We start from the raw sequence: 23,639 nt of genomic DNA, 5'->3' as shown, positions 1-23,639 counted from the left end.
AGCATATTGCACTTTAAATGGGTTGCTATAGCACTGTTAATGAATTATTTGATGTCGTTTCTGAATCTGGAGGCCGCTAGTGATTGCTATTTAACAGTCTGATGGCCTTGAGATAGAAACTGTTTTTCAATCCAAGCTTTGATGCACCTGTACTGACCTCACCTTCTGGACCTCACATTCTGGCTCGGGTGGCTTTGATCATACGGATTGCAATTTGTAACATGTGATACAAATTGTAAATATAATTTGAAATGGATTATGGACAACCACAAATGAATGCATACCATACGAAACATACCATACTAAATGGTTTATTTACGGATTTACGTACAGAATAATACGAAATGCTATGAGATCAGGTTGCAACCAGCCAGCAGCATGCAGTCAAAAGAAAAGAAAATGCTTGCTAACTTCGTTATCTACTTGATCAACTGTTTTAGACTAGACTATTATATTTTCACCTAGCAAGAGAAAAAAATGTGCTATCACTCTTGAGTGACTGAAACTTTTTAGATGTTGAGTCCCCTGTTTAGGGGACCTGCATGGTGCTGCTATCGGTTCCGACCGACACTTGGACACCGTACAGTTGTGGCCAAAAGTTTTGAGAAGGACACAAATATTCATTTTCACAAAGTTTGCTGCCTCAGTTTGTATGATGGCAATTTGCATATACTCCAGAATGTTATGAAGAGTGATCAGTTGAATTGCAATTAATTGCTAAGTCCCTCTTTGCCATGCAAATGAACTGAATCCCCAAAAAAACATTTCCACAGCATTTCAGCCCTGCCACAAAACGACCAGCTGACTTGTCAGTGATTCTCTCGTTAACACAGGTGTGAGTTTGACGAGGACAAGGCTAGAGATCACTATGTCATGCTGATTGAGTTCGAATAACAGACTGGAAGCAACAAAAGACAGGGTGGTGCTTGGAATCATTGTTCTTCCTCTGTCAATCACGGTTATCTGCAAGGAAAAATGTGCCGTCATCATTGCTTTGCACAAAAAGGGCTTCACAGGCAAGGATATTGCTGCCAGTAAGATTGCACCTAAATCAACCATATATCAGATCATCAAGAACTTCAAGGAGAGCGGTTCAATTGTTGTGAAGAAGGCTTCAGGGCACCCAAGAAAGTCCAGCAAGTGCCAGGACCGTTTCCTAAAGTTGATTCAGCTGCGGGATCGGGGCACCACCAGTACAGAGCTTGCTCAGGAATGGCTGCAGGCAGGTGTGAGTGCATCTGCAAAGAGTGAGGCGAATACTTTTGGAGGATGGCCTGGTTTCAAGAAGGGCAGCAAAGAAGCCACTTCTCTCCAGGAAAAACATCAGGGACAGACTGATATTCTGCAAAAGGTCCAGGGATTGGACTGCTGAGGACTGGGGTAAAGTCATTTTCTCTGAATCCCCTTTCCGATTGTTTGGGGCATCCGGAAAAAAGCATGTCCAGAGAAGACAAGGTGAGCTCTACCATCAGTCTTCTGTCATGCCAACAGTAAAGCATCCTGAGACCATTCATGTGTGGGGTTGCTTCTCAGCCAAGGGAGTCTATGGCCAGGAAACCCCCCAGACCTTAATCCCATTGAGAATTTGTGGTCAATCCTCAGAGGCGGGTGGACAAACAAAACGGCACAAATCCTGACAAACTCCAAGCATTGATTATGCAAGAATGGGCTGCCATCAGTCAGGATGTGGCCCAGAAGTTAATTGACACCATGCCAGGGCAGATTGCAGAGGTCTTGAAAAAGGAGGGTCAATACTGCAGATATTGACTCTTTGCATCAACTTAATGTAATTGTCAATAAAAGCCTTTGACACTTATGAAATGCTTGTAATTATACTTCATTATTCCATAGTAACATCTGACAAAAATATCTAAAGACACTGAAATTAATATTTGTCATTCTCAAAACACGGTATGCTCCTTCTCCTGTCTTGTCATTTTAGTCCACGTGTGCTGATAAACAGTGCCAAACTAACAACTCTGCCATCCACACCTGTGCGACGCGAGCCACAATAACGATTTAAAATAAAATGTTATTAGTCACATGAGCCAAATACAACAGGTGTAGTAGACCTTACAGTGAAATGCTTAGTTACGAGTCCCTAAGCAACAATGCAGTTTAAAAAAATATATATGAATAAGAAATAAAAGTAAGGAGTAAATAAAGAGCAGCAGTAAAATAACAATAGCGAGACTACATACGGGGGGGTGTACCGGTACAGAGTCAATGTGCGGGGACACCGGTTAGTTGAGGTAAAATGTACACGTAGGTAGAGTTATTAAAGTGACTGTGCATAGATAATAACAGAGTAGCAGCAGTTTAAAATAGTCATTTGATGTAGCCATTTGATTAGATGTTCAGGAGTCTTATGGTTTGGGGGTAGATGCTGTTTAGAAGCCTCTTGGACCTAGACTTGGTGCTCTGATACCGCTTGCCGTGTGGTATCAGAGAGAACAGAATATGATTAGGGTGGCTAGAGTCTTTGACCATTTTTTTAGGGCCTTTCTCTGACACCGCCTGTTATAGAGGTCCTGGATGGCAGGAAGCTTGGCCCTGGTGATGTACTGGGCCGTATGCACTACCCTATGCTCGGCCTCCGGCCACAAGGCACTACAGTTGCCATACCAGGCAGTGATGCAACCCATCAGGATGCTCTCAACAGGTTTTTAGAAATGTTTGCAAATGTAATAAAAATAAACTGAAATATTAAATTTACATAAGTATTCAGACCCTTTACTCAGTACTTGGCAGCGATTACAGCCTCGTCTTCTTGGGTACGACGTTATAAGCTTGTCGCACTTGTATTTGTATAGTTTCTCCCATTTCCTCTTTGCAGATCCTCTCAAGGTCAGTGAGGTTGGATGGGGAGCGTCGCAGCACAGCTATTTTCAGGTCTCTCCAGAGATGTTCGATCAGGTTCAAGTCTGTGCTCTGGCGGGGGTACTCAAGGACATTCAGAGACTTGTCCCGTACCCCAAGTCTGAGGTCCTAAGCGCTCTGGAGCAGGTTTTCAACAAGGATCTCTATGTACTTTGCTCCATTCAGCTTTCCCTCGATCCTGAATAGTCTCCCAGTCCCTGCCGCTGAAAAACATCCCCACAGCAGAGTTCAATCTTGGTTTCATCAGACCAGAGAATCTCGTTTCTCATGGTCTGAGAGTTTTTAGTTGCCTTTTGGCAAACTCCAAGCGGGATCTCATGTACCTTTTACTGAGGAGTGGCTCCCGTCTGGCCACTCTACCATAAAGGCCTGATTGGTGGAGTGCTGCAGAGATGGTTGTCCTTCTGGAAGGTTCTCCCATCTCCCCAGAGGAACTCTGGAGCTCTGTCAGAGTGACCATCGGGTTCTTGGTCACCTCCCTGACCAAGGTCCTTCTTCCCCAATTGCTCTGTTTAGCCGGGTGGCCAGGTCTAGGAAGAGTCTTGCTGCTTCCAAACTTCTTCCATTTAAGAATGATGCAGGCCATTGTGTTCATGGGGACCTTCAATGCTGCAGAAATGTTTTGGTACACTTCCTCAGATCTGTGCCTCGACACAAACCTTCTGGGGCTCCCAAGTGGCATCTCAGTGCTAGACACGTCACTACAGACCCAGGTTTGATTCCAAGCTGTATCACAACATGCCGTGATTGGGAGTCCCATAGGGTGGCGCACAATTGGCACAGTGTCGTCCAGGTTAGGTTTTGGCCGGGGTAGGCCGTCATTGTAAATAATAATTTGTTCTTAACTGACTTGCCTAGTAATGTTTTCACTTTTTCATTATGGGGTATTATGAGTAGATTGATAAGGAATGTGTTTTTATTTAATCCATTTAAGAATAAGGCTGTAATGTAACAAAATGTGGGGTCTGAATACTTTCCAAAGGCACTGTATCTACTCATTTTGCCACTGGCGGGTCAGAAGCTAAATATGAAATTGAGGCTGTCTGTGTTTTTGCTTTGTGGCCATCATCCAGGCCTGGCTGTTTCATATTACCATCCATGTTGTTTCATATTACCATAGATGTTTCAGATTGCTGTCCATGTTTTTTCATATTGCCAGCCAGCGCACCACAGTATAGTAGAGCTCAGAGTAAGGAAGTCCCGTGTCATGCAGAGAGATGGATTGCCAATCCTCTTTACATTCTGTCGAGTGGGTATCGCCAGTTTGCAATACCGAACAAGTTGTGAGCTTCAGAATATTCAATGAGTGTTGAGCATTCGTAAATTCATCAGTTCTTCTGCGCTGTGGCACACTCGGACGAGAGTGCTCTGGAATCTGAGTAGATAGCCAGAGGGAATTTACGAACACACCCTTAGAACACAAGGAGACGAGTCAAGCATGGTTTGGGTTGGTGGCTTGTTGCACTCAATAGCATTTAGAAAATAGATGTCTGGAGCTGAGTCCACTTTGTCAATCTGGTAATTGTGTTTTTGGCAGTGGGTGTTTGTGTGAGGCTTTTTGTAGTGAACTTATTTCACCCTTTCCAAATGGTCTGACATTGTTTTCGACCATGTATACACAGTTACATATTACAGTCACTGGTTCCTGTTGAGGTGATACCTTGAACCCTTGCAGTTATTGCCCTGTTGTGAGAATCCATTCTAACTGCTCAGTGACTGAATGTCTTCATACTATTTGTCAAAAGGCTGTAACTACACTGAACAGAAATATAAACGCAACATGCAACAATTTGAAAGATTTTACTGAGTTAAAGTTCATATAAGGAAATCAGCAAATTCATTAGGCCCTAATCTATGGATTTCACATGACTGGGAATACAGATCTGGATCTGTTGGTCACAGATACCTTAAAAAAGGTAGGGGTGGATCAGAAAACCAGTCAGTATCTAGGTGTGACCACCATTTGCCTCATGCAGTGTGACTTCTCCTTCGCATAGAGTTGATCAGGCGGTTGATTGTGGCCTTGTGGAATATAGTCCCGCTGAGGGCTGTGGCGGTCACAAAATTTCGTTATCTGGTGATTGTCAAGCAAATAACTTTCAGTCTCACGGTAATTTACCGTTAATTAACAAACAATTGAAGCAGCTCCTGGCTTCCACACAGCTTACAAGCCACTGATGCAGACCTTTGGACCATCTACATTTTAAAAAGTCTAATGAATCAATGTAATATAGTCTACACCTTCAGAAAAAATCCATTGTTTATTTTAGACAGGTTTTAGGATTTGTAATGCCTTGTAAGGCTCAATGATGAGACTAATGATTATTGTTTTTTAAAGTCACTTGAAAGTCATGAGCTCTGTATATTGTTTTTTTGTGCAGGTTGTACACAATTCATCAGTCACTCATTCACAATTTGACAAGCACTTGATATGCCTTGAAATTGACGGCGGCATCCCCTTTGTGGCCATAATGCACATTTTAAAAATCCTTGCCTTTTGCGGCCAGTGGCCGTTATTTGGCCACTTTATTTGTGATACAAACCTTACTAAAACATATAGGCCTATGGGCTAGGCTACATGAGGTGTGCAACAATGATTAGAAAAAGTCGCCAAAAAAAAGGCATTGTCTCTTGCCTTACGCTGGGCATCATTTACAAGTGATAATATATTATTCACAAGTGATAGGCTAATATTGTCACCCATCAGACTATTCTTGATTTAATCATATATGTGTATATGTGACATTTGTTTTGATTTAGAATGGACCATTTATTGCACCTGTATCGGGGCAGGGGAAAAAATACTTGTCATCTATGTACTTAAATAGCGAATGGAAAACTGCTTTTCCCTTTTTTAATTTTCATGCCAGCCAGGTAGGTTATACTCCTGTTGTAAAGAGAAGCAATGTGCTAAATTATTAGGAATGTTGAGAAATAAATATAGTAGGCCGAGCCTATAGAAGGCTGATGGGATCCTCTTTTTAATAGAGGCCATCACCCTGTTTTCTCCAGCAGTTGCATAGCCTATAGAAATGTTGCGCAACATGAGCTCATGGGCCCTCATGAAGTGTTTGATTTAGATTTTCGATTACATTTGCATTGATGTCAGCGTGATTAGAGGGACAGGAGAGTGCTGAGTACCAGGCAGTTAGCAAGTTTGGTAAGCCATCAGCAGCATCAGAGCTTGGAGAAGCCTAATTTACCGTGACTAAACGGTCACGTGAAATTTGACTGCCTTCATGTCTCGTGTCCGCCGGTGTGACGGGTAATACAGTCACCGCAACAGCTGTAGTCCCACTCCTCTTCAATGGTTGTGAAGTTGCTGGATGTAGGCGGAAACTGGAACACGTTGTTGTACATGTCGATCCAGAGCATCCCAAATGTCTGAGTATGCAGACCACGAAAGAAGCCGCAGTGGGGCACTCGGTTCAAAATGTTGACATCAGCAAACACACACACAACGCCCTCTACCTGGTACAGTTGAAACCCGGGATTCATCCGTGAAGAGCACTCTTCTCCAGTGTGCCAGTGGCCATCAAAGGTGAGCATTTGCCCCCCTGAAGTGAGTTACAACACTGAACTGCAGTCAGGTCAAGACCCTGGCGAGGACGATGAGCACACAGATGAGCTTCCCTGAGACTGTTTCTGACAATTTGTGAATAAATTCTTTGGTTGTGCAAACCCACAGTTTCATTAGCTGTCCAGGTGGCTGGTCTCAGACGATCCCGCAGGTGAAGAAGCTGGATCTGGAGTTCCTGGGCTGGCATGGTTACACGTGGTCTGCGGTTGTGAGGGCAGTTGGATGTATTGGCAAATTCTCTAGAATGACGTTGGGGGCGGTTTATGGTAGGGAAATTAACATAAAATGATCTGGCAACAGCTCTGGTGCACATTTCTGCAGTCAGTATGCCAATTTGGAAGCTCCCTCAACTTGAGACATCTGTGGCATTGTCTTGTGTGACAAAACTGCACATTTTAGAGTGGCCTTTTATCGTCCCCAGCACAAGGTGCCCCTGTGTAATGATCATGCTGTTTAATCAGCTTCTTGATATGCCACACCTGTCAGATGGCTGTATTATCTTGGCAAAAGTGAAATGCTCACTAACAGGGATGTAAACAAATTTGTGCACAGAATTTGAGATAAATAAGCTTTTTGTGCATATAGACTATTTCTGGGATCTTTTATTTCAGCTCATGGGACCAAAACTTTACGTTTTTATATTTTTGTTCAGTGTATATATAATTAATTGATCATAATACCTGTCCTCTGATTAGTAGCATTTTGTTTCCTCCAGAGTCGGCGGGACTCTCTCCCCCTGGCCAACCCCAGCTATGCATTGTGTCGGCGTTTCTCAGGGACGGTGCTGCTGCCCCCGCTGTCCCGGCGCCACTCCACCTACGCCCAGGACAACCGCAGGCTTCTACACCTGGAAGCTCTCTATAGGAAGGCTCTGGCTGGCGGAGAGGCCACGAGCCTGGAAACCATCGACGACTGCAAGTTAGTGGAGCAGCTTGTTAATCTTTCAACTATCTCTCTCTAATTCTCTCTCTCACACACTTTGTTTTTTGTCTCATCTACTGTCAACACTCACTCTCAAGTGAGCTGCCTCTCTTTATTTCTCACTCTGTCCCTCGAGTGCTCACAATCTCTTGTTTCTCTCCCTCTTTTTCTCCCCTCCATGTGCTCAACAAGCCATGAGAGGTCTACAGTGTGATTCATTGAGAAGGCTACTGTGTGATATTGGTGTCTTATGCTGGGGTTTGAATTTACTCCACACTTCAGGAAAATATGATGTAATCTCAGAAGGACAGACTGTCAACTGACTTTTTGTCAAATTTCACCTGTGACATTTGGTTTTCGAATCCATCTATTCTTGCAGCCAAGCCTGAGGGAGCAGAGTCTGGATAACTTTTGTGGATGTGTGTGGGCGTGGCCGGTGTCTGTTTGTCCCCAGATGTCTGTGTGTTTATGCACTCACTCACACAGCGTCTTCCCATCACGCCTTCCTGCCCCTACTTCTCTAAGTACGTGCTCATCGACCTTCATGTTCTTGGCTGCGCTTTAATCTCTCTGAATCCTGTATCTCTCTAGGCCCAGAGGGGGTTAAGAAAAGCCTTCTGTCTGACGACTGCTACCTAACTCACTCTCTCCCAGCCTCGGGTCAGTGGAGGTCACTGCTTTAGTGTGTCTGTGTTCGTGTATCCACATTTAGTTTTGGCCAGGCACTACATCTAGCCTCTCCACCAACACACTGTGTCTGTGCTTGAGCTGATGGTTCTACAGTCTGCTTCTCGGCATCACAGAGGCCAGACGGCAGGAAAAGATGCAGGATTCTGTATGGCGGGCTGTTTTTGAAATGACGGGTAATTACTGGAATGGTGGGAAGAGGCAAGTGGGAAGAAATGGGGGAGGGGGAGAGTCTTGGATGGTTGTTTCTCTCTCCATGTCCATTTATGTCTCATGTCTTTCTCCCTTTCTCTGTTTACATCTGACATTTTTTCTTCTTCCTCTCAGTCCTCTGTGTTCTCTTTTTTTTAGTTGTCTCATCTCTATACGGGTCTAAGAAAACATCCACCAGCAAAAGTCTTAAAAATATTAGAAATGCCACAAAACACAATAATATTGAAGACCCTCGCCAACTAATATCAACATTTATATTAAATTATTTGCCTTCAGTAAGTTTAAGAAATATTGCCTTGTCTTATTATTCTGTTACAACAAACCCACAAACTGTATCTTTAAGATATTTTCTAATTTCTCTCCCTTATGAGGAGGGAGGATAATAAAAGTTCACAGAAGTAAAGGTAGACCTACGGTTATAGTGTTTTAACTGATAACAATTTGGTTTATGGTTAATTAAGTGACTTTAAAACCTGCATGACAGAAAAATCCCTAACAAAGAATGACGGCAACTGAATTGGCTAAAATGGGAGATGATAGTAGTCACAAACTACAGTTGGGTCACCAGCTACTGTCTTCCCTTCCACTGGCATACTTATGTTCAGCTCATAGTTCTGAAAACAGTCTGGACAACCCCTCTCTCTCTCCCACGTCTCACTCTCCTACTCTCGATGTTTGCAATGCCAGGAAAAGGGCACAGTGACATGCACATAACTAGAGATAAAGGTAGAGAAAAGGATTCCTCTGTAATTCATTTGAAACGTTGTGCAATTATCCATGTCTTTTGGATACAGGATGCATTTGAAAGTCTATTACTTTCAAAGGTCTATTACTGTCAAAGGTCTATTACTGTTGAAGAACTATTACTGGATGTCAGGGCTATGGGGAGTGTTATTGCCTTTTATGGTTGAGCATTACAAGATGCAGGTAACTGCCAAAATAATGGAAACACTTCAGTAACTGCGGGATACAAAATATATTGAAAGCAGGCGCTTCCACATGGGTGTGGTTCCTGAGTTAATTAAACATTTAACATCCCATCATGCTTAGGGTCATGTATAAAAATGCAGGGCAAGCCATTTTTTTGGTTACCATGGCTAATCCCCCCCCCCATAGGATGACAATGCCCCCATCCGCAGGGCACGAATGACCATGAAAACGATGGAAACCATATGCCATGGCCGTCTCAGTCACCAGATCTCAACCAAATTGAACACTTATGGGAGATTCTGGAGCAGCGCCTGAGACAGCGTTGTCCACTACCATCAACAAATCACCAAATTATGGAATTCGATAGTTTTCCAGACACTTGTGGAATCTATGCCAAGGTGCACTGAAGCTGTTCTGGTTTGTGGTGGTCAACGCCCAATTAAGACACATTATGTTGGCGTTTTCTTTATTTTTGCAGTTACCCACAGGCCAACATTAGTTTCAGGATTTAATGAAATTAAAGAGAACATACTGCAAGTGCAATTGTATTCTAGCGATATTGGAGGGAAATTACAGTTCAATAAAAGCTGTTTATTATTTAAAAAATGTACTATACTAATAAAGAAGCACGTTTTTTATATAAATATTTTATTACATTGACCTTGCACTCCTTGAGTGGCTGAATATATTTTGTAGTTCCTTTGAAATGATCTATATGGAGGTGATATTTTTGATTGCAGAGTTGGGCTGACTCATTTACAATTACCAGTAGCCAACATACAATTTGGTCACAGAAAATTTGAAAGTGTCCAAAGTTTATAACAGAAATAAATCAATGTTTTGTTTCACAGAGGGATTAGTAATTTCCTGAATTCCCAGTCAATGTTGCTTACTCGGTAATGTGATGAATAGCCTACCTCGCGTCAGTCCCAACGGTTGGCTGGACTGCTTTATAAAACGCGCGCGGATGAGAGCACAACAACACACGCAGGGGAGTGAGAGTTCACCTATCTATAGATGCTCCTCTCTCTCCGACATACTTTCGTTTGAAGAGCTTTCAGAAATTGACAAAAACGTTGTTTTATTCTATGCCTTGCTATAAGTACATACCTTGAGAGCGCGTGCGCGAGGATTTACACAAATGTTTGCGGACGGATGAATCTCTATGGATGAAAGGCAGCGAAAGCAGAGAGGATCAAATTAATTGTTTCATATCATATTTTAAGAGTTGATGTCATTCGTTTGTGGCTGTACTATTCACTGGGGTTATGTCGATATTGACGCAGAAGAACTTTCCATTTCGATTGTGAGGAAGCGTTTCCTCGTTTCAGCACCTCGGCTAGTGGACAGCACGTTCTGCCACCGCCAACAGCGCGCACATAATACGTTTATATCGAAGAGCCTCCTGATGTTGGAGGGAAGAACCGAACATATGGAGTGTACAGGTCTAAGTAGAGAAGGTGCTGGTTCCGCCAAGGCACCCAAACACTTGTGGCGACAACCAAGAACTCACATCCGATTCAAGCAGCGTTTTCACTCCGATACAGAGCCGTACCTGACTCGCAACAGAACTATGGAGAAGCTGCGCCCTGGGCTGAAAAAAACACGAATGTCGTTGCCATCCTTATATAAACGGTAATTGTAATGCATCATTATTAGTTGTTTTAATTAGCCTACTTGCTCACCTTTTATAGATATCCTTTTGTTAATACATTTTTGTCACTTCCAAAGTTGACAATGTGAACAGAGGGATGAAAGTGCTCAATTGCAAAAAGCAGTGTTTCAACAAACAACTCCACTTAAGAATGTCAATATTGTCCCCACACTCCATTTTGTGAGAAGTAAAGTCAGGGTGCACTGATTTAGCCCTTGACACAGAAAGGTATTGAGCTTATGCTGATTGAAGTGTGTGCATAATTCCAGGAACCATTAATCTCTTTGTGTTTCAAGGGTTCTCTCCATCCATCTTGTCTGTCTGTCCGGAGATCAATGGTAGGCTATTTACATTTTCGCAATGGGCTGAGACCAAGGAAAAACATGGAAAAGCACTTGAGTTGTAGTATGCAGCCTTTCTTTTTTCATTACTTAAATTTACACACACCACTCTGGGTTGCTGAGCATTTCCCTTGGAAAGACAGTGTGACTATGATAGGAGAAGTTTGGCCTAATAAAAGTGAGAGGATATTGTGAAGGGACCTTCCCCAACTCTGTGGTCTCTGAGAGACTGCAGACTGAGATGATAAGGTTGATCCTGAGGGAAATGTTTCCTGTTGTTTTGTTGCTTTTCATTAATGGTCTAGATATTGGGCTTATCAGTGTGAGAGGGTGTTGTGTTGTGGCTGAATCCATCAATTTTCTTCAAGCCCTATGTAGGCTAAAATCATATGGTCACTTTAAGATAAGATCAGAAAATCATTAAAATCATTAATCGTCCTCATCCTCAATTGACAATCAGATTGAAGTGAGCTCTTCAACCCATTCAGCTGTGATGTCCTGTGACCTTTATGACCCTTGCTGTCTGGGCCGGCAACATTTTGTTCTGGAGTCAGTTATGGTTCATGACCGGGGCCTACTATTGTAACATCAGTGTTCACATCTCATTTCACCTCAGTAAACAGAGAGAGGTTATCCACTCTGGAGGCACACCGCCATGAAAGCTGTCTACTGACTGCCGCTGACTGTTGGGCATTGATGATATGGTAATGACATCACTGCATGCTTCAGGTTGGAGTAGAGAAGTGACTCACTTCCGGCATTCTGCCTCCCTGACGCCTCATATGTATGAACGAATGCGTCTCTCCTCTAATGCATGTCTCCTCTAATTGTCCCATGACATTTTATCCTACACTGATGACTCAGTTTGCATGGCCAAGGTAGAGAGAGGTAAATGTGACTGTGGTGTGAGGGATGCTTTTGACTTTGCTGATGAATACTGTCTTGTATGTTGTGGTAGGTGTGTTATGATCTTTCATCACTCTTAGTAATGGGAACGGTCTATAGAATAGAATTTTGTTGAAGCTCTTTCCAATCAAAGACAGAGAAACAGGCTTTTTGTACTGAGTGGCTGCGGGTGCGGGTCCGACTTCTTCTCTGGACCCCTCTCCCTGACATCAAAAGGTCCTGAAGCTTCTGCGCATGTACTATACGCACAGCCTCTGCTCTAATGTATATCTGCTTTAAAAGGAGTAGAGAAGTGACTCACTTCCGGCATTCTGCCTCCCTGAAGTGTCATATGTATGAACGAATGCATCTCTCCTCTATATATAAATATTTTAGTGTAGGATTTTAATTAGCTATCTTGTTTCATTCTCTTTCCTCCTGTCTATGTTTCTTTGTTGGTACTTTTTTTAAATTATGTGAAGCACTTTGTTAGTTTTATTGAAAAAAATATTGAAAAAAATGTGTTACTACTCGTTAGGCTGCTCACTGAACAGGCTACTCAGGCGAATGGTGCTCCTTTTAATAAAGTTAGATCAAAGCTGAATCAATGTCTGTAAGATCACATAATGATGGTATTCTACATAACAGAACCGAATATAATAGCATAGTGTAACGTTACTGTAAGACCAAAAATACCACCTAATTTCTTATGAGATTTTAGCATGATTGTGCGAGTATGTGGCCAAAACTCAACAGCTCACGCCACTATGCAAAATATGTGCTTTGATTGAAAGTAAACACAGGTATGCTACAGTTTAACACAATTCAAAATGATCTCACTGTAGGCTACAACGTTCAAAACAACACTGTGGGCTACTTTGAAAAAACATAGTATTACTCAAATGGTTGGCATGCAGATTGTTATGACGTTGCCCTGGCGGTAGGTTTATGACAGTCATAAATACCTCTTCCCCCCTTTTTCCTCTCTCTACCCTACTGATGTTACATTTGCAAAACCCTTGGTTAACATAGAGATTCTGGGAACATCAGAAGGTGGGGGGAAATTAACTATATTCTGGTAATCCGACCAATTGAACATATGCGGTGGTCCCCAATGAATATGATGTCAGTTCGGTTGTCATCTGAGATATTCTCATCAATGATAAGATAAACTCTACAGTGGAAAGTCTACACATCAGAGTTATCGGATTCACATGAAATTGTTGTTCAATTTTAATGTTTGAATATGAAATTATTTGTGATGGGATGAAATGTGATTTTAGCTTCTAAAATGTGAGATTTGGGTTTTCATAAGAAAGGGCTCTGCTCAATCAGTGGCCCGCCCCTGTGAAGGGACATGGGCTATACAACTTTTCAAACACGCCCTCCTCTCCCTTCCTATATAAAGCCTTGATGACAATATAACCTTCTGTTCCAAGGATGTGGGGACGATGGTCCGATGTCAGAATGGTTCAGATAATATCTACAGAACGAAGCCAACATCAGCGTGAGCTTTGGTTGCGAATGGTATGAACTTTGAATTCTTATTCACTACAGAAGTGATACCTCCTAGCCGTTGAGTTAGCAACAGCCGCTGCAAACGAGGGTTTGGAAGGAACAGACAGAGTATCCCGTCTATCACCCAACGACGTTACTACAAAGTATACAATTGACAACCAGAGACATTCTTCAAAGGACTTGGTTGGACAACACGGCCTTCCATCTACCACCAACCTACCGAAGCGCAGCTCAGAGTAAATATTTATTGCATTTTCCTTTTCCAAATTGGCGTTAATTTAGAATGCATAAGATACTTTATTTACGATAGCACAGCTTCGCCCTTTGTTCCTCAGTCTTCCTGCTCTTTCAATCAAACCCAGACCCTTTTCCTTTGTGTAACCAGCTGTCATATCTGTTCCGCCCGCTAGGGATGTTTTCCTTTATGACGTAATTTGTAATCAAGTTATGATTTAATTATGTGTATGTGTTATTCTGTGTTATCAGTTAGGTATTTAGTAAATAAATAATTAAACCCAATTTTCTATTGCTGGTTCAACTTGTTAGCCAGGGTTCGTGCAGATAACCAATAATTTATAACTTTCAGATGAGACTGAATTAAGTTGACAATTAATATTGACGGCTATTGATGTAAAATATTACTAGGTCTTTGAGTTTATTCGGAAGATAACAGTTCTATAAATATTATTTTGTGGTGCCCCGACTCCAGTTAATTACATTTACATTACGGAGAAATTATTTTATAGAATAGCATGTCATATCACTTAATCCGGCATAGCCAAAGACACGACAAGATGCTGCATGGACGTAACCCTGGTAAAACTTGAAGAATTATCACTCACACTTGACATTGGGAAATAAAAAGGGAGGGTGACTGCAAAAGTTGTGCGTAAAGGATAAAGAAATGCATGCACAGAATGTGATTTGGGTCTTCTGCTCTGGGTAAAAGAGATCTGGGGGGGTCTAGACTGAGCAGTTACCTATGAATCAACAGCCTTTGCCTAAAAAATAATGTTCTTTCTGCGCATTGTGAAAGCGTATCACTTTCGTTTTGTTTCAAGTTTTGAACATGATATTGCTTAGGACATTTGTCAAAACATGCTTTCTTACAGTGCAACAACAAATATGTTATTGATCTTTTTACGGTTCTGATTGGATAAGGGCCTAAGTACGGTGTTTGTTAGACGATTGAGTCGTGCTGATAAAATTACCAAAATCCTCAATGTACCTGAATATAGCTTACTTCCTGCTGTCTATCCAAGCCGTTTGCTGGTGTCGCCATTTTTTATTTTACCTTTTTTTAACTAGGCAAGTCAGTTTAGAACAAATTCTTATTTTCAATGACGGCCTAGGAACAGTGGGTTTAACTGCCTGTTCAGGGGCAGAACGACAGATTTGTACCTTGTCAGCTCGAGGGTTTGAACTTGCAATCTTCCGGTTACTAGTCCAACGCTCTAACCACTAGGTTACCCTGCCGCCCCATGCCATTCACATGGTGGCTGTTAGGTAACAGAGCCTTTAATTAAGTCCGGTGTTCGTGCTGCTGCCTCCCTCTCACTGCTCCCCAGCTGGGCTGTGATGTTATCAATTATTCTGGGAATTCTTCTTCTGGGAAGAGTGACCCATATGTCTCAGTGGTCCAGATAGCTGCTGTTTTACTTGGAAGCTCTGTTTTCTTTGAAATTACTTTTACCACTGGCAGTGGAAGGATTAGCCATCCAATGGATGATGCTGCCATGACACCCATATGTTTTCGAGGTATAATAATATCAAGCTCAGGCATTAAAACTACAGGGTTTATGATGTAACCAGCCAATGTTAACATTGAGCATAGAAAATGTTTTAGCATGCAGCTTTTATAGTGTTATATTAATGGATTGCTAAAAAATTATGAGTGCTATGAGGTTCGGATTAGTTGCTTGAAAAGTAATATATTATATTACAGCTGTCATGCCATTTTTCCAAACAGCCTTTCTCCGGCTCGATCGAGATCTAAATGAGGAAACAAGTCGAGATCGGATAATGAAACGCACCTGGTAGTGATATGATTCTGAAAGTATTGTTTGACAATTTTAAAATGTACTCTACTCAGCTATTTATAAAAGTAATCTGATTACATTACTTTTGTAACACGTTGCCCCAATACTGGTTCTGATAGGGTGACCTGCAAATTTCAATTGTTGCATTACTGATTTGGGTGTCCTGGTAAATTTACTGGTATTTGATACCAATTACTGGCACATATCCTGGACTACCTACTATGTAGGATGAGCCACTACAGGCAGTTAGATTTGGGTATGTCATTTTAGCCAAAAATGGAAAAAAAAGGGTCCGATCCTTAAACCGGGGATTAAGGAGGAAGCCTCAGCTCGGTCGCAAGCCAGACAAGTCGGAATGACTGGAAGTCAAGTGCTCTGTCAGAGAGTGAAGTCAGGATGTGAGGTTGTAGAGTCGTACTGATATTCTCACTGGGTCGCTCTCACCAGGGCAGTTTCTCTACAAACATTGGCTTTTGGTGTCTCATGTAGACGTCATACCCCCTCAAAGTGTATATATGTTTTTTGCATTGATATGAGTATTTGTGTAAGGGGCTTTTTTAAGTGTTAGTAGCATTTTGTCTTCTTCTTTATCAATAGCCATGGAAACATTCCATGTAATTATTGGATTAGAATCCTTCTCATTGTCACGTGAAGGTTAGGAGTTAATGCACCTAATTTGTTCTACACTATCAAGAGCTTTGCGAGACCCAAGTCATTGTTTATTTTGTTTCATCTTCTTTCTGTTGGCTTGTGATGAAGCAGTGCAATCAAAATGCCATCAGTTCAGGTGTAATGGTCCTTTATGGATGGATGAAAAAGACATCTAATGATTCAGATGTGTTTGGGGCTATTTGCTTCCCTGGGGTGGCAGCCTAGCATCATATCATAGCATGGCAAAAGCCCTTACTCTCAATTCTCACTCCAAGATTTGTGGTGAGAGAAGGCTGCCGAGTCGCCCTGAAGCTGACTAGACATCCACATTCAACATTTACTGTGTTTACTCACTACCTACCAAGTTGTCCAATCATTCATGGCAAACTGTGTACTTGGTAGCAATAGTGCTATGATCTTGTTTGTTTCTGTATTCTATGACTCAAGATATTATAAATGCCTGTATTCAGATGCCTTTTCTATTGGTACTTTGACGCAAGTCAGGGATGGGCAACTTTGATGTGGGAAGGGGATACCAAAAATTTGAACTCATCATGAGGGGCCGTAGTTGCGCTCCACCTTGTGTATTCTACTACTCTAACTCGGATCAGTAGTTTTAGACACCTACTGAGTTTATGCAATAAAATGCAAATGAATTACTTAAAAATCATACAATGTGATTTTCTGGATTTTTGTTTTAGATTCTGTCTCTCACAGTTGAAGTGTACCAATGATAAAAATTACAGACCTCTACATGCTTTGTAAGTAGGAAAACCTGCTAAATCGGCAGTGTATCAAATACTTGTTCTCCCCAGTGTGTGTGTGTGTGTGATATATGTGTTTTTAAATGTAAAAAATGGGGGGGATTGATCCGAGGGGCATTCAAAAGGAGGGCCTACAGTTTCCCATCTCTGCCGTAAATGGTTCTGCTTACAAGGATAACCAAATATGACTCACAAGGATGGGCCTGTCAAAGATGACTTGGCAACCTTAAAAATGAAACCGCCTTTTGTTGTCTCAATGAAGGCCAGGTTTTGTACACCCCACCTTTCCAGTCAAATGACCATGACGCCTATAGCTGTAAACATGCTAATTTCTTAGTCATCAATGACATGCTGGTGAGTCCTCCTGGTGTAAAAGATTAGAAGTCATCTTTGTCACCTGGATAACACCAGTGTCTCCATAGGCCTACAGTTAATTCGGAAAGAACACAGTACTCCATAATGACAAAGCAAAAACAGTTTTTTAGGAAATGTTTATACTTTTTCATGAAAAAAATAATTAAGAATTCAGACCTTTTGCTATGAGACTTTAAATTGAGCTCAGGTGCGTCCTGTTTCCATTAATCATTCTTGATGTGTCTACAACTTTTTATTGGAGTCTACCTGGGGTAAATTACATTGATTGGACATGATTTGGAAAGGCATGTCAGAACATAAACCAAGCCGTGAGGGCTTGTCCGTAGAAGTCTGAGACAGGATTGTGTCAAGTACCAAAACATTTCTGCAGCATTGAAGGTCCTCAAGAACATGGAAGATGTTTGGAACCACCAAGACCCTTCCTCGATCTGGCCACCCGGCCAAACTGAGCAATTGGGGGAGAAGGGCCTTAGTCAGGGAGGTTACCAAGAACCTGATGGTCACTGACAGATCTCCAGAGTTCCTCTATGGAGATGGGAGTAACTTCCAGAAGGACAGCAATCTCTGCAGCACTCCAACAATCAGTCCTTTATGGTAGAGCGGCCAGACGGAAGCCACTCAGTAAAAGGCGCATGACAGCCCGCTTGGAGTTTGCCAAAAGGCACCTAAAGACTCTCAGATCATGAGAAACAAGATTCTCTGGTCTGATGAAGCCAAGATTGAACTCTTTGGCTTAAAGGCCAAGCATCACGTCTGGAGGAAATCTGGCACCATCCTTACGGTGAAGCGTGATGGCAGCATCATGCTGTGGGGATGTTTTTCCGCAGCAGGGACTTAGACTTGTCAGGATCGTGGGAAAGATGAATGGAGCAAAGTACAGAGAGATCCTTGTTGAAAACCTGTTCCAGAGCGCTCCTGACCTCGGACTGGGGCAAAGGTTCACTTTCCAACAGGACAACGACCCTAAGCACACAGCCAAGATGCAGGAGTGGCTTCGGGACAAGTCTGAATGTTCTTTAGTGGCCCAGCCAGAGCCAGGACTTGAACCCGATGAAACATCTCTAGAGTGACCTGAAAATAGCTGTGGAGCAACGCTCCCCATCCAACCTGACAGTGCTTGAGAGGATCTGCAGAGAAGAATGGGAGAAACTCCCCAAATACAGGTGTGCTAAGCTTGTAGCGTCATACCCAAGAAGACTCGAGGCTGTAATTGCTACCAAAGGTGCTTCAACAAAGTACTGAGTAAAGGGTCTGAATGCTTATGCAAATGTCATATTTCAGTTTTTTATTTTGAGGTATTGTGTGTAGATTGATGAGGGGGAAAAAAAATAAGATTTTTTTTAGCGTAAGGCTGTAACGTGACAAAAAGTCAGGGGGACTGAATGCTTTCCGAATACACTGTCTGTCATTTACAAAAATGAAGAATTTTTTTTTTTTTTTTTTTTTTAGGGCGGCAGGTAGTATTTCGGTTGCTGGTTTAAATCTCAGAGACAACTAAGTGAAAACTCTCTGTGCCTTTTGAGCAAGGCACTTAAACCTAATAGTTCCTGTAAGTAGCTCTGGATGAGTGCCTGCTAAATGACTAAATCATAAAAATTAAATAAAACATTTATTCAACCTTTTTATTTAGCCAAAATAGGTTATCTCATTTGCAACCAAGACCTTGACATGAGATCAAAACCTAGACATCCTCCTCTTGTTGAGTTTTTGTGTTTCTTTCTTTTGATCGGCCAATCTGTCAGCCCTACCAGGAGCTTGTGATGGATGTGAAATGGGATCCAGGCTGGGTTATCAGTGACATCGTGTCGTATTTGCATCAGCCAAAAGAACATTAGGCTGTGTTTGCTTTGAGTAAATCCTGGAGTCAACAGGGAACACTCGTGATTCTGGGGACAGGAAATGGCAGAACCCTCTATTTGCAGGAGGGAGAGAGGGATGATTGCTTTCTAGATTAGAGGCTCACTTCAGAGCCAGGGGATGTCCTCCAACGACAGCAAACCATTAAGGTTTATTTAACGATATACATCATTCTTGAACACTTCCACCAATGTGTCATGGTGGGTTTTTTAAACAACATATGTTGAACAGTACTATGAATTCTTGGATATGTGTAGCAAACTTTTGAGAAGTTATGTGAGATACTGTACATGAACAGATCTATTAAAGGGGTTATTTCTGTCATTCACTCAAGATGAAATGTGATGTAGGGACTAGGGAAATTGAAAGGGGCGCTTGAAGCCTTCGATAAGTCTGCCTCTGCATTAGTTATGTGTTACAAAGAGAGCTCTATATATGGAGTTTGGAGAAGATGCCCCCCCCCATATGTTTCAGTGCATTTACATTTATTAATTCCTTTTCTTTGTTTCACCTTTATTTAACCAGGTAGGCCAGTTGAGAACAAGTTCTCATTTACAACTGCAACCTGGCCAAGATAAAGCAAAGCAGTGTGACAAAAACAACAACACATGGGATAAACAAAAGTACAGTCAATAACACAATAGAAAAGGTCTATTTACAGTGTGTGCAAATGTAGTAAGATTAGGGAGGTTAGGCAATAAATAGGCTATAGAGGTGAAATAATTACAATTTAGCATTACATGCCCATTACTGCTGCCATTGCAGTGCATTGATCATCAAAACGATAATTTTGGGGACATTGCAGAAAGTGTTTAGTATAAACAAGACCCTGACCAATACCATGATTTTAGCTCTGATTAAAGATTTGGGTGACAAGCCCAACAATATCAATATGTCTTCTAATATTCCTGCACTCAGCCCTATGATATAATTAAAAACAAATGCTTAATAATCCATTCTTACACACACACACACACACACACACACACACACACACACACACACACACACACACACACACACACACACACACACACACACACACACACACACATCTACTGCTCACTTGCTTGCACACACTTCTCAGACTACGTAATTGCATTTGTTTGGCCCATAACCCGAGAGGACATGCTGATCCAATCCGCCTGCAAACAGAAGGATAAAATTACATAATTCATAAGTGTGCCAGGCCATCGGCTTGCTTACATCATTTGCAATCATCTCCAATCAAAAGGGAAAAATATAACCGAGGAGGTCACCCTATCACACTTCCAAACCTATTACCACCTTTTATGTTCCCGTCCCTCTCTTCAAGTCTTTCTTTATTTAAGTGCTTGGATGACTAATATGAAGACTCCCTTTCTCACCCATTTTCAGCACAGCATTACACCTGGTGATGGTGTGTTATGTCACTTTAGAATCCTGCCTCGTTTCAGTCTTTCTCTGGAGCTACTGGCTCATGTCTTTTACCTGAAGTGGGTCTCTTCTAACCGCTTTGAACACAGCTGCTCCAGCTACACTCTTAGAACCCCTTTGGAACCCTTTTTTTCTAAGGGTTCCCTGTAGGAGAACCCCTTTTGATTCCAGGCAGAACTGTTTTTGGTTCCATGTATAGCCCTCTGAGGGAAAGGGGTTCTACATGGAACCCAATAGCGTTCTACCTGGAACCAAAAGGCTTATACCTGGAACTAAAAATAGTTATTCAAAGGGGTTTCCTATGGGGACAGCTGAATAACCCTTTTAGGTTTTAGATTGCTCCTTTTTTTTATAAGAGTGTACAAACATAACAAAAAAAATTTAAGTACTCTTTTTGATTTGGTTCATTTTTATACATTGTTTTAAATATTATACTCTACAAATACATAACCAGTGTTGTGTATTCATATATATCATGGAAACTACGCTTCCCCCCCCAAACGTACTAAGAGAAAAATATATACAATTATATATATTTTGTCTCTGTGTTTCACAATTTTCCTTCAATTCGCAAGAGGCTGAATGTACCTCACCGGCAAAAGCATCCGAGTGACTGAAACAGAGCTGTCTACATGAGAGGATGGCATCAACGTTTCTCTACAAGTAGGGTGAGTCGACATGTTTTTTTCTACTTGCGTGCGCACACACACACACACACACGCACGCACACAGAACCATGGACAGCCCCAGTGATTTTACCCACACACCGCTACTGCACATAACATTTCCAGAGTGGGCTCTCTGCTACTTTTTAAAGTTCTGATACATTTTATGAGCACCACCAACCCAGTGAATGGGAAAATAGATTCAAAGGGAACTCCCTCTGCTGTTGATTTGCTGAATCTGCAATTCTGAAGGAGGGCTGTGATTGGTTAATGGCCTATAATGCCAATTTAGATGTTTTAAAATGGGTCACATCTTCAGAAGTAACAGAGAACCCAGTCTGGAAATGTTATGTACTTGTAAAGTATATTGTTTAACACATAATGTCTAAAAAGGAAAAAAATCAAAACGGGTGCTATTATTTATGTTTATTTTTAATTATCCATATATGAATGTATAGAAATGGTATACTCATATTTTAGAGCCCACTCAAATGACACCAAGACTGGCTATGTAGCATCTACAGACTCCTCATTGTATTGTCTTAAAGAAGGCCTGGGAAAGCCTAAAATGTCACAAATTTACCAACTTTAATAAATAATTTTTCAATAATAGTTTTGGATACATACAGTCTTCAAAGGTATGCCAAACATCCCCAAAGGACCTTTCTTTGGATTATTTCAGGAAGATCCAATACATTTTTGGGCCACACTGATGTGGAATTACTCAATGGTCTCTGCTTAGAGAAGCCATAAATACGGGTTAACTAATTTTTTTTCCATTGTATATAATCTGTTCTTTTGTTCTGAGATGTTGGTTTCATTATTGTAGTTTGTGTAACATGCAGTTACCAGCAAATGTTATTTCTAGTGTTCATGCATGTGTCAATTAGAGCCAACTCCCCCTTAGCTTTGGGAATTGAAAACCATCATCCCCCGTGATCACACCTCACCCTGACATACTGAGAAGGCACTATGGTGTTATATTCGCATTACCCATTACTCACATGCATACTTCCTCTTAAAATTCAGTAATAACCTTGTGTTTTCAATTGCAATCTGCACATTTTTTGGTTTGTTGATGTTTCGATCAGTGACCTTTTTCACTGGATTTCTTGGAAGGTCATATAGCGATCAATGGGTCAGCTTTGTTTTCTACAACCCCTTTCTCTTGTCTCTGATGTATAAAAAGAATAGTGACAAGAATATCAATTTCATTATGATTATATTTCCTGGGACCTTGATTTTTAGAATATGATATACCAGCCAAGATGAATATTTTTCTTGGATGAAAGATGCAATCATTGTGCTTCAGTTTCAGCTCTCTACTCTCTAGACATATTTTTGTTCCATATTGAGGCATACAGTTTTCAGTTTCTCACACTTGAGAAACCTGAGAAATTTGTTGTGCCTCATTGCAGTCGAGTAAAGTAATTTATTTTATTCCCCCCCCCCCCAGAGTTGGCTCAAATGATGATAGCATTTTACTTCCTCTAAAGGATAGGCTAGATATAGACATTTAACCCCCTGTACCAGCACCTTCAAAAGCTGGCTTTCTCATGGAGGATGCATGGAGGACCTCTTCCACAGAATGACAAGTCTCTTTAATAACCCTTGCTGTGCCTGCCTCCAGAACATGTTCCTTCCCAGAGGAAGTGGCGTAATCAAAGCAATGGCATAACAGTTATTAATTAAGAGCTCTTGTGCCTTCAGTCTTGTATTAGGAGTGGGTTTTATTTATCACAGCAGCACACTGGTGATGTTTTCACCAGCATTGTGTGGTGAGGAGGATACACAGGGAGGCAGAAAAGATGGCGACACTTCTTTGGAGATGAGTTGCTAGAGGTGGAAGTCCCTACTCACAGAAGGCTTCACTGATAGGGATGCTGTGGTACTGTTATATTAGCGGCAAATAGGAAAGTAGCAAGGATGCCTCTCCAGCTTCAATTCTACTGACTGTATGGTTCTTTTGTATGGATGTTGTACTTGCCTTGTCATTGGATGAAAGTTTGCATTTATAGATTTTAGCTTTGGAAAGGAGGGAGGGCTGTAAAATGACTTGGATATGTGTGACAATACTTTTTATTTTTTATATTTTTTATTTGTCGCTTTTTAACCATTCATTTTATGGTAATATTAGATATTTGCTTTATGATCATCTATATGAAAACAACTATATGATCTGAGCAGTAGGGAAAAAAGGCTTACTTTTGTAAATGCACAGTATGTGCACACACTCTCTAGATGTAACCAAGGTTAATAATTC

At 41.5% G+C, this 23,639-nt stretch overlaps 1 protein-coding gene across 4 annotated transcripts in view; it reads left to right on the top strand.

The window, feature by feature from the left end:
• The window catches only part of LOC135524649 (3',5'-cyclic-AMP phosphodiesterase 4D-like), a 157,260-nt gene that overhangs the window by 17,337 nt on the left and 116,284 nt on the right, over nucleotides 1–23,639 (top strand). Inside the window, exon 3 of one of the 4 annotated variants that reach the window (XM_064952371.1) lies at nucleotides 7,176–7,378. In XM_064952371.1, coding sequence (XP_064808443.1) covers nucleotides 7,176–7,378 — 203 coding nt within the window. Of the gene's footprint in view, nucleotides 1–7,175; nucleotides 7,379–7,416; nucleotides 7,906–9,878; nucleotides 10,847–23,639 lie in introns of those variants that run through there. The other 3 variants (XM_064952374.1, XM_064952376.1, XM_064952370.1) reach the window with 3 other exon arrangements.

Source organism: Oncorhynchus masou, chromosome 31, assembly GCF_036934945.1.
Source record: "Oncorhynchus masou masou isolate Uvic2021 chromosome 31, UVic_Omas_1.1, whole genome shotgun sequence".
Classification (NCBI taxonomy): domain Eukaryota; kingdom Metazoa; phylum Chordata; class Actinopteri; order Salmoniformes; family Salmonidae; genus Oncorhynchus; species Oncorhynchus masou.
The sequence above is the reverse complement of the archived record's forward strand: the minus strand, read 5'-3'. Positions and strand labels throughout refer to the sequence as shown.